The sequence below is a fragment of the Mus caroli genome, chromosome 6, assembly GCF_900094665.2.
Source record: "Mus caroli chromosome 6, CAROLI_EIJ_v1.1, whole genome shotgun sequence".
In the NCBI taxonomy this organism is placed as follows: Eukaryota; Metazoa; Chordata; class Mammalia; order Rodentia; family Muridae; genus Mus; species Mus caroli.
Genome location: NC_034575.1, coordinates 20,728,116 through 20,746,948, shown reverse-complemented (window position 1 = coordinate 20,746,948; position 18,833 = coordinate 20,728,116). Strand labels below are relative to the sequence as shown.

The following is an 18,833-nucleotide window of genomic DNA, read 5'->3' as shown; positions in this document are numbered from 1 at the left end:
ACATGGCGTGGAAAGCTACCCCGGCACATGCGCAGCTTGCTTGTTTACTACTTAGAACACGGGTGTCAGTGCTATCAGCGCCATCTTGTAATGGCGAGTGTGAGGACGGCTCCTTACATGCTCTAAAGACTCTCACCTCCTTGCATCTTCTCCACTTACAGATCACTTCATTGACTAACATCAAGTGCAAGAAGCAGCTTCTGTGATGAGGCTGAGTGATGCTCAGTCGTAAGCCCAGTTTTTAGAAGTGGTTAGCTACCCTATAACATCTGAGCCTCTATTGAACTGGTTTGTATCGTAGGAGGGTTTCTGTTGTAGGTTGTACAGTTTGTAACTGGGTGAAACTGATTTTAATTCTGACCCTGATTATTTCTTTTCCACATCCTCTTTTGTTTTTCTAGAGCTTTCAAGTGCGTCTGTATATTACTTATATTAAATTTATTCAGTTTTTTTAATATAGGCAGTTAGTGCTATAAACTTGGCTCTTAGAACTGCTTTCATTATGTTCTATAACTTTAAATATGTTGTGTTTTCATTTTCATACAATCATAAAAAGTTTTTAATTTTCTTACCTATTTTGAGCTTGACTCATCAGTAGTTAGTTGTTAAATTTCATCCATTATCGGCATAGCGGGAAGGATGGCAGCATCCAGGCAGACATAGTGCTAGAGAAGGACTTGAGTGTTCTACATCTTGATCCAAAGCTAGCCAAAGGGACACTGTCATCTGCAAATAGACAGGAGAGGCTCTCTTTCTACCCAGGGCTGTTGTTGCGCAGTAGGAGACCTCAAAGCCCACCTACATAGTGACACACATCCTCAAAAAAGTCCACAACTATTCCAACAAGGCCACACCTAATAGTGCCACTTCTCATGGGTGAAGCATATTTCAACCACCACATTCCACTCCTTGCTACCCATAGACTTATTAAAACACATTACCTAGCCATAGCATAATGTACAATACATTTAGTCCAACTTGAAAAGACTCCATAGTATATAATAGTCTCAACAATGTTAAAAGTCCAAAGTTCAAAGTCTCTTCTGAGATTAATGCAATCTCTTAACTGAAATCCCCTATACTTCCAAATCACATACCTCCAAAATATCATGGCACAGGAAATAGGTTACCATTCTAAAAGGTCATAGTGAGCAAATACTGAACCAAAGCAAGACCAAAAACCAGCTGGGAAAACTCCAAACTTTATCTCCATGTCTGGTGTACAACTCTTTTCAGCTTTGCTGACTACAACACACTGTTTCCTCCTGGACTGGTTCCTCTCCCTATTAGTATCTTCCTCAGCAGGTTTCCTAAGGCTCTGGCATCTCTAACATCTTGAGTATCCAAGGCAACTTCCACTTCTCAGCTTCTTGTTCTAATGTCTGGGATTCACACATGATCTTCTGGGCTCCTCCAAAGAGCTTGGGTCACTTCTCCATCGCTACCCTCTGTAGCACTCTAGGCTCTGGCTGACTATACTCCACTGACTGCTGTTATTCATGGTCATCTCATGGTATGGGCATCTCCCATACACTGGGGTCTTCTGCTGCAAATGGGCTGCACTTTCATCAATATCCTCTTATAGGTTCTCTTCATGGTGCTAAGCCTCAACTTCTTTGCATGGCCCCTTCAATCAGTCCTGGTCCATCAATGGCAACTGAAGCTGCACCTTCATTTTTCTTAGCTTCTAATAGTGCTAAGCCTCAGCTACCCTCTGTGACCCCTCATACCTTCAAAACCAGTACCACTGGGCTGGTGAGATGGCTCAGCGGGTAAGAGCACCTGACTGCTCTTCCGAAGGTTCTAAGTTCAAATCTCAACAACCACATGGTGGCTCACAACCATCTGTAATGAAATCTGACTCCCTTTTCTAGGGTATCTGAAGACAGCTCAATGTACATAGAATAAATAAATAAATCAAAAAAAAAAAAAAAAACCAGTACCACCTTGGTAATTTCTACACATTAGCAAGTCCAAATGCAGCGTGAGGTACAACTTTGGTTATCTGTGGAACACAGCTTCTTTGTGCTCTCAGAAAACACTTCCCAGAAGATTCCACCTCAGTGATGCTGGTGCCTTTTTAATCACTGCTAGTTTCTTCGCTTCAGCTAACCAGCATCAATTGTCCCAGAAACCCCTTCCACTCTTGACTCTAAAGCCAAAGCCACGTGGCCAAAGCTGCCAAGTTCTGCTGCTTGCTGGGGCTGGAAAATGCCATCCCACCCCTCACCCCCATTCTATTATTTCATCACCAGAATGCTGTTTTTCAACTCCTTCAATTGCCTAAGCTTGGCTGCCCTAGAAGTAGCTCTGTAGACTGAAATTGAACTCAGATCTGCATGCCTCTGCCTCCTGAATGCTGGGATTAAAGGCGTGTACCATCATGCCTGGACCTAAGCTTTTCTGTATCTGTAACTTGCTCTGTACCAGGCTGGCCTTGAACTCAGAGATCTGCTTGCATCTTTCTCCTGGGATTAAAGGCATGTACCTCCAGACCTGGACTTAAGCTTTTCATGGCCACTGTGCCTCAAGAAGCCCTTGGCTTCCAGCTTCAAAGTCTGGATCACTCATGTGCCCTCCATTTTCAGATTGTTTTTGTTCCAGATATAGTCAAGTTGACAACTGAGAATACCCATCACAATCTATTCCTTATCAGTTTTACATAAAATCATACCTATATCCTTATGTCCAAATGAAAATAATAATCAAGTCATAAAAGGGATAATTGCCTATCCCTTGTTCAACTGCAAACACATAAATGATAAACTCAACTGGGTGGGATCTTGCCCCAAGGTCACCACTCCCTTAATTCCATTTGATATCCATGAACTCAGGATTTAGCTCCATTTTTCTTCCTTGTGCCCCTTTAATACTTGAACCATACATTTTGTTTTTCCTTTCTAAGCTTGCTATGCTTGATCAAATTGCTATTCATAAGAATATACCAGAGAACAAAGTCTCTGCTGGGGTTTTTTTGAGACTTGCTTTGTCAATGCAATTAACCTGAATCTCTTTACCTTATACTCAAGTACACTCTTTGGACAAGGGCAAAAAGCAGCCACACTCTTTACCAAAATATCACAAAAATAATTTCTAGACAACACACTAAAATTATTCTCCTCAGAAACTTCTTACGCCAGGCCCACAGAGTTCAAATCACCTTTAGCTCCAATGTCTTCCCCATTCTTAAACATGTTCAGGCCTATGTTAGTTATACCTCAGTGCCTGGTACCAACTTCTCTTTTAGTTAGGGTTTCCATTGTTGGTGAAGAGACACCATGACCAGGCAACTCTTATAATGAAGAACATTTAACTGGGGCTTGCTTACAAGTTCAGAGGTTTAGTGGCTGACAGCATTCAGGCAAAGCTGAGAGTTCTGTATCTTTATCTGCAGACATCCAGAGGAGGCTCCCTTTCCACACTGGGTGCAGCTTGAGCATTAGGCGAACTCAAGGCCCACCCCCACAGTGAAACACTTCCTTTAATAAGGTTACACCTATTCCAGCATGGCCATACCTAATATTGCCACTTACCATGGGCCTAGCATATTTAAACCACCATACAAATCTATCGATTTCTTCTAATTTGTTTTCAAGACCTGAAATTCTGTCTTCTTTAGGCTTACCTATGAGGGTTTTTTTTGTTTGACTTTAGTTTTTCATTTCCATTTTTATTTCATTTTGGGTTTTCTTTATTGATTTTATTTCTTTGTTAAAGTCTACTTTCTTATCTTTAATTGTTTTCATTATTTCATTCAACTGTTTGTGTTTTCATGGTCTTCTTTTAGAAATGTATTCATAATCCCTTTTAAGGTCGTTGACTGTATTTATATTTGCTATTTTTCTTCTTGTTTCGTGCTTTGGCTTAATTGCTTTTCTCAGGGCTGATGGTAATTGGTTTATGGGCTTCTAGAGGAGGTGTATTGTCTTGTTCTTCATTCCTGAATCTTTGCTCTGTGACTTGGGCATCTGCAGTTAGGCTGTTTAAGGTGTTTCTTGTTGTGGACATCTGATTTTCAATTTTTGAAGGACTTTCTGTTCTTTGGTTGCTTCTACTCAATTTGGGATTCCTGGTAACAAGCTGTTCTGGTCCTAGGAAAGGGAGGCGGTTCTGGGATCAGTGGCAGAGAACTGCTCTGCTGGTTTGGTGGGAAGTCAGGAAGGAATTGAGATAGACTAGGAGGAATGGCTGAAAGAAGTGACTAGGAGTGATTATACTCAAGCATCTGTACCAAGATGTTGAACTGAAAGAGGGTCTGACCAGTAGGCTGGAGCTGGAACTAGGTTATGTGTAGAGAGGTCAGAATGGAACACAGGAAGAAGAATGAAGGTCTACCTGAACTCCAGGCTAGTGTGGCAGTCACTGGTCCCTGCAAGAAAGATTTTCTGCAGGTCAGTGGAGTCACAAAGCAATGTAGATGGATGGATGCCAAGGGAAGGGTGAGAAGGGCTAAATCCCAGATTAATTTTACGTTTCCAAGCTTCAGTGACATCATTATTACTGATAATGTTAACCATTAAGTTCCCAATTTTTTTTTTTTATAGTATTTCATCAACTGAGTGTTCTTCCTATCTATCTAACCCACTGCTGCTGATTGTGAGGGCTTTAGAGGTCTCAGATAATCTGATAAAAGCTATAGACTATTGATTAGAATCATACTGAATGATATAACTTAATGAACTGGATTTTGGGGTATAGTTAAAAGTTTTCCTATTAAATTTGCTACACAATTTGCTTTTATATTCTTCCATTTTAGAGCTTTAGAAGGTGCAAATTTGCCAGTCACTGAGACCTCAACTGGTATCTGTCAATCAGAAAGTGGGGACAGCTCTGCACTATCAAGTAAGGACAATTTATAACGTTGATATCTTACTTCCTCATAAGTGTAAGCACACTTTCCTTTTCAGTGTTTTCTTACATGGGTCTCTCTTTTCAGCTCATCTGACTATAATACAGGGTATATGTGTATGTTCATTAAAGTAACTCATTAAACATTTATTTTGTCCTACACATTTCCAAGCTTGGTTCACCCTTAAATATATAATCATATTTTTAAATAAAAGAATAATGTTTACTTGATTTTTTGATATGTGTATATAGTGTTTTGTATTCATGCACACAAAAACATTGCATGAATTCCCTAAGCAACCATTTCCTTGTCAGTTTCTAAAAGGAACAAAAGGTATTGGTACTCCCTTGCCTTAACTAGCCCAAGTTGGTTTTTGCCCAAACCTGGCAGTCTAATGCATAAGCATGAGTCATCTAAATCCTCAAAGACAACCTTGTTGTTGATCTTAATGGGATTGCTTTTGGACACACCATGTACTGATATTCATCTATGCTGGAACCTGTGTCTGTGGTTAATTTCCTCATGCTGAGAGATGTGCTGATGAGTGGACATGGGGTTAGAAGCACTGTCTGTGTCCTTTCCATGTTTATGTGGCTTTAGTATCTACCAAAACATCCAGTGGCTATAAATATGCTTTTATGGGGGGGGGGGCGGGCGTCGAAGGTATCACTTAATTGGTTTATTTTGAAGTATACACCATCTTTCAGTAATAATTCCTAGTAGTCACAAAACCATTTCTTAAAAAACAAAAACATCCTCCCCCCCCCAAAAAAAAACTACCACCAACGAAACAAAACAAAAACCCTGTGTTCTCTGTGAATGGCCTTCCCTCCTTTGCTAACTATTAAAACGTGTTGATTTCTAAACTTTCCTGGTTTGCCTGCCTTTCTATCAATACCAAAGTTCCTTGATTGATATACTAAATTGTCATTCTAAATTCTCTATATTTTCCCCCAAAGAAAGAAGACACCTTGCCTGTCACATTTTTATAACTAAGCCTATTATTTTTGTTTGTAACACCTGAATTTGAGGAAAATAGACATCAACATTTATTTCGGCTTTCTTTGATTTCTTTGGACAGTGTTCTTTTTTAAGTTTTACCCTAAGTTTCTAGTGGCCATGTTAAAGAGCTATGTAATTGTGTGATTTGCTTTTCTGTTCCTTTAGACTCAGGATTAGGTACAGTATCACCTTATGAGGAAGAACGATGTCAACAAGTCTCTGCTACAAGTAAGACCCCTCACAATTCAGTAACCAGCATACAGCTGCTTGTCTACACTTCCCAATTCCTTCCTATCCAGTCAAGCTAGATTTCCTGGGAGCAGTTAGTGTGTGTGTGTGTGTGTGTGTGTGTGTAATTTTGGTCCCCCTACCTCCTCCTGTAGTAGCATAAGGTAAAACATGTGCATATCTCTATATTGAATATGAATTTTAAGTTATAAATCACTAAGATTTATAAAATTTATTGCATTTGGGTGTGTTAGCTTATTTATTTAAATTGTACTCTGACATTAATTCGATAAAATACTATGTATTTAACTTTATACACCTAAGAAAATATTTTCATTATGCTCCCAAATTTTAACATTAGCAGTAATAGTACATATTTACCATACACACTGTTAATTTAACTAAGTTGGGGGGGGGACCTTTAATTCAGAAAAAATATTTGTTAACAGAAGTATATTAAATAATTTGTAAGTAGTTCATTAAATGTAAATGCTATAAAATGGAAATGTTTTCCTCTTGGAGAAAGGAGATGTAAGTATGGAATGGAAGAATAAAGCTGTATGTTTTATTGAAACTGAAGATGGCTTTATACTCAGGCTTTAGATGACTATATGGAAAATATTACAGGTATTGCCAGGCAGAGGCAGTGAACTGGAAGCAATAATCATAGGAAATGCACAGACAAATCTTGACCTGTAAAGTCCTGGTATCTTTAGAGAAAAGGCAGATTCCAAAATTTGGACAAGGAAATTAGAGCTAAACCAAGAACATCCTGAAATTCTCAGTTAATAGAAAATACCAAATCTGGAACAATGTAATCAAATTAAATATTAAAGGTGGGTTAGAAGTCTTTGAGTCAAATTGGATTGTATAAATGCAGGTTGCTAATAAAAATTAATGAACTGTGATTGAATGGTAAACTGTTTAAAGATGAAATACCAACTCATAAATGAAAAAAAATTATATTTAAAACTTCACCATTTTGCAAACATGCAGCTAAGTATTGGTTTAATTGTGAACAAACTATTGGATTCTAAGTATTTGATAAAGAATAACATGGTTGCCCCTTTCTAGCTACTTCCTTACTAATTGCAAAGTTGGGATGTAATCAGAGGAGCATAATGCTGAATGAGCGTCCTCTTGTCACCAGCGCCAGTTCCCTCCCCTGCAGAGCAGCCTCCTCTCTAATAGACCTCTCCCTAGACTGCCCTAGGAACCAGTGCCACAAAGGAGCTTCTGTGACAGAGACGCATCTCTGAATCTGACAAAGTGGCTTTCACATCCTCAAGTCCATGTCATTAAGTCGATGCAGATAAACTGGGGGCCATTTCAACTTAGAATGTGAACACATGAAAGACAAATATTTTGCCTTGTCAAGATTAGAGCAGAAAGGTCTAATCAGTTGGAAAGATTTAAGTACCTGATAATTGTATAATAGTATTAAATCCAAGTTGATTATCTTTGAAACAGTTACTACAGTTATTTCAATGAAACAATTTTTTTCATAAAATACTGAAGTGTATAAGGAAAGACAAATACTGGAAGCTACTCTCAATAATTCAATTACAAAATTGTACAGAGAGAAACAGATAAAGGTAGATGCAGAGACTAGTATATTATAGTTGGTTGATCTTTTTGAAGTATATTCAGGTTTTTATTTAAGTTTGAAAGTAATACGAAGTTCAAATATTTTAAAAGATTACCTCAAATGTGAAATGAGGCATATATTCATTTTACTTTAAGTTAATCAGGTCTGCACAGCTGTTTCACACAACGCTTAGCCACTTAGCACAGGAGGAAGATGTATTCCTTGAAGGTAGGCTTTGTTGCATTACAGCTATGTCTAGAAGCATTTTCCTGACTGAGCTTTGTAGGGCCTGGGGAAGTGTTATGTGCCTGAATTAGTCTAAGAGCTGAGTCACAGCTGTTGCTTTAAACTGCTTAGGGTCAACTCATTTCAGTTGTCCCAAACCTTGCAGTTTTCTCTTTCCCAGGCATTTCCTCCCTGTTCTTTTCTTCTATTGTTAACTCTGCTTGCTTCCCATCACCCACATCCCCCTTTTCCTCCTCTCCTATTGCCCTTTCTGCTTGTAAAATGAATCCCAGCCAGACATGGTGGCACACGCCTTTAGTCCTGGCACTCAGGAGGCAGAGGCAGGCGGATTTCTGAGTTCGAGGCCAGCCTGGTCTACAAAGTGAGTTCCAGGACAGCCAGGGCTATACAGAGAATCCCTGTCTCGAAAAACCAAAAATAAAATAAAATAAAATAAACCCCTTTTCTTTCACACTGCATGACTGTGATAATTGAATTCTCCTAATTTCATCTCTACTCTCACATTCTGACTCTTTAATGAAGGAGGGTTCAATAGTCTTGAATTTGAGATACTCAGGACAAGAGCCTGTGTGGTAGATAATTTTTATTTAGTAAATACATTTTGTTAATGTTTGATGAAATCCAGTTGGCATGTAAGTGGTGGCCTATTGATTTATCTGAGAGGTTGGCAGTGAACTGATAGACACTTTATACAGGTAATATTCATTTTCTTGTTAACATGGTCTATCAAGTTTCCTATAAGTTAGAAGTTCATTGAAATTCCTACTACTTCCATATTAGAATACATAAGCACATAGTATTTAATGGTATAAAGAAACATAAGGACATTGTATGTAATTAAATTACCCGTTGCTCCAGTTGCTCAGCGTCTGTTTTTTAAGTTTGCTGGTTATCTGCTGTGTGCCTGGTACAGTATCCATCTAGAAACAGTAACTGTAGCTGAGATTGATTTTATAGTAAGTCTTTGCTTCAGGAGAGTTCATGCCAAATGTAGCTAAGACTCCTGTACATTAGTTACTCTGACTAAATGTAAAACTTCTTTACAGTACTTACCAATCACCAACATTTAGAGAAAACACCACTGTGTGCCATCTTGAAGCAAAAAGCTCCTCAACAATACCGAGTCCGCGCCAAACTCAGATCGTATTTGCCCAGGAGACTTTCCCAGTCTGTTAAACTTCTCTGTCCCAAATGTCATTCATTGTAAGTAGTTCCCAAAAGGACAACAAACAAACAAAAACCACTTTCATGTCATATTGTATGTGTTTGCATGTGTGTATATGTGTGTGTATATATGTGTGTGTGTGTGTGTGTGTGTGTGTGTGTATATATGCATGTCCACATGTGTGTATGGTTGCCTGTTTGTGTATGTGTAACTGTAAGTCCTAAAATAAGTAAATTATGATTTGATTAATTTGTAGTATTTTACAAGAATGCTGCTGACTCAAAGGGAAAGTACTAAATTCCTCCAAAAACTCCTGCATAGTATATAATAAATAAAATAGTCTATAAACAGGCTTAAAATTCAAGGTTTAGTAAGTTTGATATAATATAATAGCTATAACTGAAAATTTTCTGCCATGATGAATAATGGTAATGTAATATGTTCAATGTCTTTCTTCCCAGCACTAGTTACGTGAATATATACATAGAATTTTTAAAATCTTATTATTATGAATTCATCACAAAACAAGTTTAGATAATGAATTTTATCTCCTATTACTCTCTTTATTATAATGTACCATCTTCTCTTGAAATATAGAAAATTTTGTATTTTGGAAAATACAGAGAGTCCATGAAAATCCACATCAGATAACGTCTATCAAGCTAAAGCTTTAGTGCACTATCACGTACAAAACACACCCAAACATGTACACATAATATGTGTGTGTGCATGTTATTTGTTAATATGTCTCTAGAATAACATATAGTTTTCCTTACAAATCTGAGATTGTAGAATTTGTAAAGAAATTTGATCTTTAAATCCAAGGAATCTGTTTTCTACCCACATGATCTTACCTGGACAGTGTGATTAAACTACAGAAATAAAGCATAAAGCATCTTACTGAATGTAAGAGATTACCTGAAGTTCCAAACAGCTGGTGACAGAATTCGGACTAGCAATTAGACCTTTTCTGTCCTCCCCTCCCCTCCCCTTCCTTTTCTTTCTTTTTTAATTTTTAATTTTTTTTTTTACACTGCAGATTTTAGTCCCCTCCTGGTACACCCTCCAACTGTTCTACATTTCATATTTCCTCCTTGCCCACCTGTCTCCACCACCAAGATGTCCCACGCCCCATGAGACCTCTAAACTCTCTGGGACCTCCAGTCTCTTGAGGGTTAGGTGCATCTTCTCTGACTGAACCCAGACCCGGCAGTCCTCTGCTATATATGTGTTGGGGGCCTCATATCAGCTGGTGTATGCTGCTTTGTTGGTGGTCCAGTGTTTGAGAGATCTCGGGGGTCCAGGTTATCTGAGACTGCTGGTCTTCCTACAGGGTCACCCTCCTCCTCAGCTTCTTCCAGCTGTTCCCTAATTCAAGTACAGGGGTCAGCAGCTTCTGTCCATTGGTTGGGTGCAGATATCTGCATCTGATTCTTTCAGCTGCTCATTGGGTCTTTCATAGCACAGTTGTGCTATGTCCCTTTTTGTGAGAGTTCCATAGCGTCAGTAACAGTAGCAGGCCTTGGGGCCTCCCCTTGAGCTGGACCCCACTTTGGGCCTCAGGCGTTTCCTCAGGCATTCTTTTCCTCCATTTCCACCCATGCAGTTTTTTCAGACAGAAACAATTATGGATCAGAGTTTTGACTATGGAATGGCAACCCGATCCCTCTCTCAATGCCCTGTATTTCTCCTGGAGGTGGGCTCTACAAGTTCCTTCTCCCCCCACTATAGGGCATTTCATCTAGGGTCCCTCCTTTTGAGTCCTGACTTTCTCTGGTACATTCTGGTAGATGCCCCGTATCCTCCTACCTCCCAAGGTTGCCTGTTCCCAACATGATCTGACACTTAGACCTTTTTGTTCTATGCCATGCTATTTGTACTCCATGAACATTTATGATTTTATGAGGTATTACTAAAGATGAATGACGTTAATATGTTTTAAAGTAGGTACCCTGTAACAGGGAGATTAACTGGGGTGAATACAGGGCTACTTGTGTAGCTGTCTATCCACAGACTAGTACTGGGAATAACTGTAACCTGGGACTCTAAACCAAGCATGAGTCAAGGAGACAGGACAACAGGTGAAGATGCCTGCTAACAAGCCTGTTGACCTGAGAACCTACATGATAGGAGATTGTTGTCTGACTTCAACTCATACACCATGACATGTGTTCACCAACACAGAGGCAATATGTCTCCCCGTTATAACACAGATTTATCTTGCCATATAATGTTGAACATCTATTGAATAAAATCCATTAAATCTGAAAAATGAATAAGAAAGTATAGCTGATTTAATCTGTATATGAAATATTTTTAATTTTATTTTATTTTTAATTCATTTTTTATATTCCATATTCCATTCCCCATCTCCCCCCATCCACCCTTCCCACCCTTTGACTGTTCCACATCCCACACCTCCTCCCCACCCCACCCCATTTCCATGCCGATGCCCCCACTCCCCACCCCACCTGACCTCTAACTCCCTGGGGCCTCCAGTCTCTTGAGGGTTAGGTACATCATCTCTTGGATTTGTTCTACATTCAATTACTTTATGAATGTGTGTGTTTTACCCACATGTGTGTATGTATATCATGTGTATGCCTGGCACCCACAGAGATCAGAACTAGAGTTATGGATGGTATCATGGCTTCATATGGGTGCTGGGAAGTGAACCTTGGTTTTATGCAGGAGTAGCAAGTTTCAACACTATGTAACCCCTAAGATTATTTTTACTTGGATAATTTATTACATTAGAATTTTTGAGAATTTATATATAGCCTTTTCTGATTCTTCATTATCAATAATTTTAGGCAAGAAGTTCCACATGAGGACAATTTGGATAAAATTTTGCAAGATGCTGCAACTGAAGCTGCAGACATCAAGCTGAAAGCTACATCACTGTATTATTCAAAAGTCTGGACCACTGAAGACCAGGGCGGACGGCAGGTCGCTGTTCATTTTGTGAAAAATAATGGCATTCTCCCTGCTTCAAGTGAATGTCTAATTTTGATAGAAGGTAAGAGACTTGTTATTTGGTTTTTAGAATATTGTTTGGCAAATTATGTTAACTATGCCTTATGGGCACCTAGTAGAAGACTATTGATTTAAATTCCCCAAAATAGTACATTAACTAGATTCAAATATGTATGACCAAACTCATTTACCTGAATTGTGCATTTTCAACTTATGAAAACTTGCATATATCCAACTTGTTGGATTTCTATCTGCAATCTTGTCAGCTTTGAGCAAATCTAGTTGAATAACAATGTAGTAGAAAGGCTGGTTGCTTATGTGCAGCAGATGTTGTCTTGGCCTCTGGATGTCACTGTTGTTTCATAAAAATGGGATAAATGTCCTCTACTAATAAGGAAAAGAGCCTTGGGAAGCCATGATCATGACAACTTTAAAAGAGTAGAATACTACTACTTTTTTATTTTCTGGGTTTTTTAATCTAATTTTTATGTGAGCTTTTTTATTTTGTTTTGTTTCATTTTATTTTTTTCTCCTGCTGAGTTTAAGTTTTCTTCTAAATTTACAACTCCCTTTCTTTGCCATTCTTTGTAGAATTTGCTGTATCTCATGTGTTACTTATATGTCACATCTTGCTCCAATTATATTTGTGTTATTCAAGAATTAATTAATTCATTTGAAGGAGGAAGGCTCTGCGAAGTCTTTAAACTGTCCAGCAAGTTCCACAGTGTGATGCCTGTGCGCTCCGGCCCTGAGAACCTGGAGCTCCTTACCCTTTCAGCCCCGTTCCTCATACAGGGAAAGGTGCATCACTATGGGTATGTGGTCAGCTCAAGCTCTTGCCTTACAACTAGGTCTCCGTGGTTTATCCACCAGGCTGCTCTGTTTGCAGTAGGTACTCACCTGTACTAGTTTGTAGTTAGAAACAGTTCGCAAGCTATAATGATTGTGTTAGAATTATGCAGATACAATACAGGTTCAATAAACTCTTCTTTAATGTTGAGTTTTAATCTTTTCCAGTCAAGTGGTGTGTAGCATAACATTCACATGCTAGGCAGAGATAGCAAATTAAGAATTTGAGTGGACAACAGGATCATTAAGGTAGGCAGCTGTGTGCTGGATACTATATTCATTAGACTAGATGTATTGATGTAATCCCATTGTGAGTTCAAGAGCATCCAAACTAAATTTTTCTTGAATAGTTCTATTCTAGAACACGTATATACATACACATATACATATTCTGTATGCATGGTAAGTCACAGTGGGTATAAGACTGAATATTTTCTTCCTCGGTCATAGCCTAAATCTGTTTCTTTCATAAGAGCAAGTTGCTACATAAAGGGACAGTTCAGAATTGCAAATCCAGTAAGTAAATCCCACAGCTGCTAAGCTTGCACCTTGCAGAGGCACTGCCACTGAAAACTGGCAGAGAGCATGAGGCCTACAGACCTAGAAGGAAGAGATGGAAAGCACCCAGTACTGCTGATGAAAGTCACCCAAAAAACACCACTTTGAGAAGCCCTGTCCTGCAGCCTAGTTAGATCATCTTCTCTCCCTGTTGCCCTTTCCTTCTCCTAAGGTATAGCATTTGCAAGTCATTATTGCTAATCAAACTAAATTTAGGTTTTTATTATAAAATTACTTTCTGCCATTACCAAAGCTACTTGGTTGTGGTCCTTAGAGTGACCAGTGACCTTTGCCCTTTGATTTGTTTCATACACAATGGATGGGAACCTTCAGCAATGAAATAAAATTAATTAGTAACTATTTTTGCTGTAAAGCACCTAGTGTCTCCCTATCCCTATCTTTAAACCTTCTGCAAGACTTATGTGCCTCTTAGTTGAAATATCAAAACCCCTCATATTCTGTGTTCCTTTTGATATGAGCCACTAACTTGCCTTATCATTGTCTAATATTAGTGAATAATTTTCATTCCACTATCTTTCTATTATTACTGTAAATAAAGAAATATGTGTAATTTGTCAATTAAATAATAAGCCTGAAAACAGTCCTGTAACACTCCTGTATTATCCAACTAAGTGAAAAATAGTGTTAAATTTACTTCTTTTTTTTTTTTTACATTTTTAATATTTTTATTACATATTTTCCTCAATTACATTTCCAATGCTATCCCAAAAGTCCCCCATAGCGGTTAAATTTACTTCTAATCATCTTTTCTTTCTATTTCTCATAGACATTCAGTCATGCCTAATAAAGGAGAATTTCTTGTCCTTAAAATATATTAATATATAAGGAGAACAAATTCTATAAAACAATGTCCAATTTTATATGTTAGATGGTTTCTGACTGTCAGGCATCATAATGTATATGACTCTGAATATGGGCTTACTCAAAACAATATTTTACCTAAAATATTACTTGTTCTCACCTTTCATTCAGAATAACTTTTTCTTATTGATTTGGTAAGGCCGTGGCCATCAGATACTGCTAACAAAGCCATAAATTCAAACAGTTCCTGAGTCTTTTTGTTTTAACAAGAAAACTCATAACCAAATTTATTAATAGATTGAGAGTCCAATTCCTGAATCTTAACATAAAAGATCTAATCTCAAGCCCATTTTTTTAGTTACTGTTCTGTTACTGTGAAGAGACACCATGACCACAGCAACCCATGACAGAAAGCATTGAATTTGAGGCTTGCTTACAGTTTCAGATGCTATATCCATGACCATCATGGTGGGGAGCATGGCATCAGGCAGGCAGGCAGGCAGGCATGCTGCAGGAGCAGTAGCTGAATTCTCCCATCTTACCTACAAGTTGGAGCTAGAAAAAGCGAGAACGGGTCTGGTGTGGGCTTATGATACCTCAAAGCCCACGCCCAGTGATACACTTCCTCCAGCAAGGCACAACATCTCCTTAGAGTTCCTTCAAAGTCTACCAACATGGACCCAGACATTCAAATATATGAGGCTAGGGGGCCTTTCTCATTCAAGCCACCACACCCACAGTATCTTTAATTGCTTTTATGTGGAAAGTTATTCATAATTCTCTTGAAACAAGCATACTACAGTATAGACAGTATTATGGTTTTTTTATTTAATAGCTGACTCTCTAAAACTGTCCATACTTGAATAGGATGTGATAATTAGAATTTGATTATATTTAAATATTTACTGTTTTTCACTTATTCATTTCAGATGTAAACAGTGCTCAAGCTTGAAACCTATAAAAAACCTAAACTCCCGTCTTCATAAAGGACCGTGGACTCCTTCCTCTGTGGCAGAAGGTTAGATAAATTGCTATGTTATATAGTTTCAATTCTCCCTATCATCTCACTGATTTGTTCTTTAATATTTATTGAAATTTTTTTGGCAGGATTGGGTTAATTTTGCTAAGTTGAAATCTGTTTAATTGTTTGCGGGATGAGGACTGAGTGTTTAAATTGCTTGCAAATATTTCCAAGCTTCATAATCACATTTTAGTACTTGGTCATTTGTTTTCCATTTAATCATTGATCGCAAACGTAGGTCCTGAGCAAATCCTTCTGACTCTTATCCTAGCGTTGGAAGAGATGTTGAGGTGACTGCTACATTCCTCCCAAGTCTTTAGCCAGGGGAGAGGAGTCTTTCTCTCTTAAATGCATCACTGATCACTTTGCCCTTGTATATACAGCTCCCATGACTAGGGCGGTTTCTATAGTCATTGATAGTGAAGCCAAGTCTGCCTATACAGAAGTTATATGGGCCATGTCCTGTCTACTAGAATTATTCAGTGTATGTATCCAGTCAACCTTCCATAAGGAAAACACTCCAGGGTTGACAGTATCTATTGTGCCTCCATTGAGTTTATATTTTAAAGCCGACACTCTCCCTCCCTTTATCACTTTTCCTCATTCCTTTCTCCTTTATCGTCTCCATAAGCATTCCACTTGACCAATTCTCTAATCAGAATTTAATCTTTCAAAGATATTGACAGCTGTAGGTATTGCTTGGGAAACTCAGAATAATTTTTTTTTAAATGATCACTCAGATTCTTTCTGCTAGACTGGAGTTTTGTTACATAAAATATCTTATATAAATATATGTGCACTTGCGGGGGATTGGTTTTTATGTCTAGCTTCATGATATGACTATGTCATACCCTGCAGTCTATGTTACTATGAACTGGGTAATCCCCTTTTGCATTTCTCAGCATAGTTTTTGAGTCCACCATTTTTGTTTCAGTATAACCTCTGGGTGCCTTTTGAAGCTCTGAACTCTGCTCCTCTCTTATTGCTATTGAACACTAAAATTCTATCTGCTGCCAATTTATTCTTCTGCCTCGTCTGCCTCTTTAATTAATTCTCCTACTGGAATATGGGCTGTGTGGATGTGGATGGAAGGTAATATAATATCCTATACATGTATGCAGTTTCTTCAACTTTTCAGTAAAAGGATGTTCATCCTATTGGCAAATTCTCATGTGATTTGGTATATCTAATTTATTCATTCTTCTTTATCCTAGCAAATTATGGAATCCCAGATTCTAACAATTTTATTCCTTCAGCCAAATAACAACTCCTAAAAAGAAAAAGACAAACCTCTGTCCTCATAATACAGATAGGGATAAACTAGAAACCCACTGAACTGCCTGTTCCTTTTCAGAGCATTCTGTAATTTTAGTTTGACTTTTCATATTGTTAGTATGCAATGTGTTACATTTTATTAACACTTTTTATGGTTTCTGTCAAGTATTAAGATACAGTTGCTTACATCATTAGACTAGCCCTACATAAATACATTGGTCTGCTTCATGAATTTAAGAAATTAATACTGGAGCAGACAGTTCAGTTCCTAAATACACATTTTCTTGTAAATTCTTTTAGCCGACATCATTGGCAGCTACATGATAGAGTTCAGCTTATAAAAATGACCCCTTGCCAGACGTAATGTGCTTTTCCCCTCCCCCAGCCCTGGGCATTGTGCCGTTGCAGTATGTGTTTGTTATGATTTTCACTCTGGATGACGGAACAGGGGTATTGGATGCTTACCTCAAGGATTCTGTGAGTAATGGGAACTGCTAAAGATATTTCACTAAAATTTATATTTAAAATTTTATATATATGTATATATATATATTCCATACTTCTTAGTTTTACTTCAGTGTAAATTATTGAGAACTTTAAAACCCTAAAATTCAGCTTCTATGTATTTTGTTCTTAGAAGTATTTAAAGTATCTTAAAGTAGATAAATAAAATAGGACCACATAAATACAATATTATGTCTTTGCCTTTGAATTTTATTATAAATCATATTTTAAAAAATATAAAGTTGAGGAATCAAAGTTTGAGGCGACATTCTCCCTGTCATACAGAAGTTCTGCTACTAGGAAGCAGATAGCCACACTGCCGTCCTCTCATTATGCTCTGTAAGGCTCCACACATTCATCTTAAAAGAAATGAAGCCACTTGATATGCAAGCATTGTTGTATAAGCCGCAGAGAAGCTGAGCAAAGGCTCTCATTTGTGACACTCATAGCTACCCAATGCCGAGTCCTTGAGGCCACCCTTAGCTTTGATCGTTTGAAGATGATCATCCTCTCCGTATAATCAGAGCCACCTATTATTTCCCTGTGCTGTGTGGAGTCCTGACGATGAGGAAAGATTAACTTAGGCCCTGATGTGACTTGCCACATACGTTTTCATTCATAACTGACTGCCTGTGTGGCTGATGGCTTTCTTCCTGAGGTAAGGCTAATGATGTATGTCCCAAACTCTTCAACTTCAGATGACATTGTTAGATGTTCCAGAGGAACCCATAGTTCCAGTAGGCACAGTCAAGTCAGTGGCTCTCGGAGCATGAAACACTAAAAGCTAAGAGGAAGAGCAGCCATTTACTAGGGTGAGAGGGTTTCTTATTTGGGAAATGAGGGGTGTTTTAACTTATATAAATCATAATCCAAGTTAAGATTAAGAGATTTTTCTTCTGTTTTCCCAATTCATCCATACACTCATTAAATGAATATTTATAGTCAGCTTCTGTGTGCCTTGTATATTGAACATTGAAGAAATAGTTAGCAAAGCAAAAAAAAATTTCTTCTCTGGAACCTAAATTAGAAGAGGAAAAAAATAAGTGCTTGTTTCTTAATGTTAGACTCTATCATACCTCACAGTAGATTTACGTTACAGGGTACAAAAGTACCATCAGCATTGCTGCATGGTCGTATTGTGTATGTGAGTGCATCTCAAAGCTGTTTTACCAGTAAAGCAATGAATCAGGTTTTAACTTAAACAAGTACTGCAGTTTATAGATTCCACAACCTTAGGTGACAGATGAATATATTAGGTCATTTTAGCAAATTAGGTGTTGAAATTTTGTGCATTGAAGCTTTTTCTTTTTTATTGAAATGTTTTGCGTGTATGTATGTCAGTTCACCATGTGCGTGCATGGTTCATGTGGAGGTTAAAAGAGGATATCAGATCCCCTGCAACAAGAGTTACGGGTGACTGTGAGCCACTTGTGTGGGTACTGGCAATCTAACCTGAGTCCTCTGCTAAGGGAGCCAGTGCTCTTAACCTTTGAGGCATCTCTCCAACCTCACATTGGAGTTTTTTTCAAAAGATTAATATTTCCTGTGCTTATCATTTTTAGGAACACTTTTTCAAGATCCCAGCATCTGAAATCCTCACTGATGAGGACCTTCAGAGAAGTCTAGAAACGATCATGGATATGTTATGTCCCCCAGGAATAAAAGTTGGTAGGTAGTAATTAAAAGATGCCATCCCCAACCCCCTTCTCTCTCTCTCTCTCTCTCTCTCTCTCTCTCTCTCTCTCTCTCT

At 38.1% G+C, this 18,833-nt stretch overlaps 1 protein-coding gene across 4 annotated transcripts in view; it reads left to right on the top strand.

Moving 5' to 3' along the window:
- The window catches only part of Pot1 (protection of telomeres 1), a 68,363-nt gene that overhangs the window by 47,582 nt on the left and 1,948 nt on the right, over positions 1–18,833 (top strand). For 3 of the 4 annotated variants that reach the window (XM_029478637.1, XM_029478636.1, XM_021164848.2), the window contains 8 exons: positions 4,757–4,842; positions 6,017–6,079; positions 8,960–9,116; positions 11,892–12,097; positions 12,734–12,869; positions 15,213–15,301; positions 16,965–17,056; positions 18,646–18,751. In XM_029478637.1, the coding sequence (XP_029334497.1) occupies positions 4,757–4,842; positions 6,017–6,079; positions 8,960–9,116; positions 11,892–12,097; positions 12,734–12,869; positions 15,213–15,301; positions 16,965–17,056; positions 18,646–18,751 (935 nt within the window). Of the gene's footprint in view, positions 1–4,756; positions 4,843–6,016; positions 6,080–8,959; positions 9,117–11,891; positions 12,098–12,733; positions 12,870–15,212; positions 15,302–16,964; positions 17,057–18,645; positions 18,752–18,833 lie in introns of those variants that run through there. The other variant, XM_029478638.1, reaches the window with a different exon arrangement.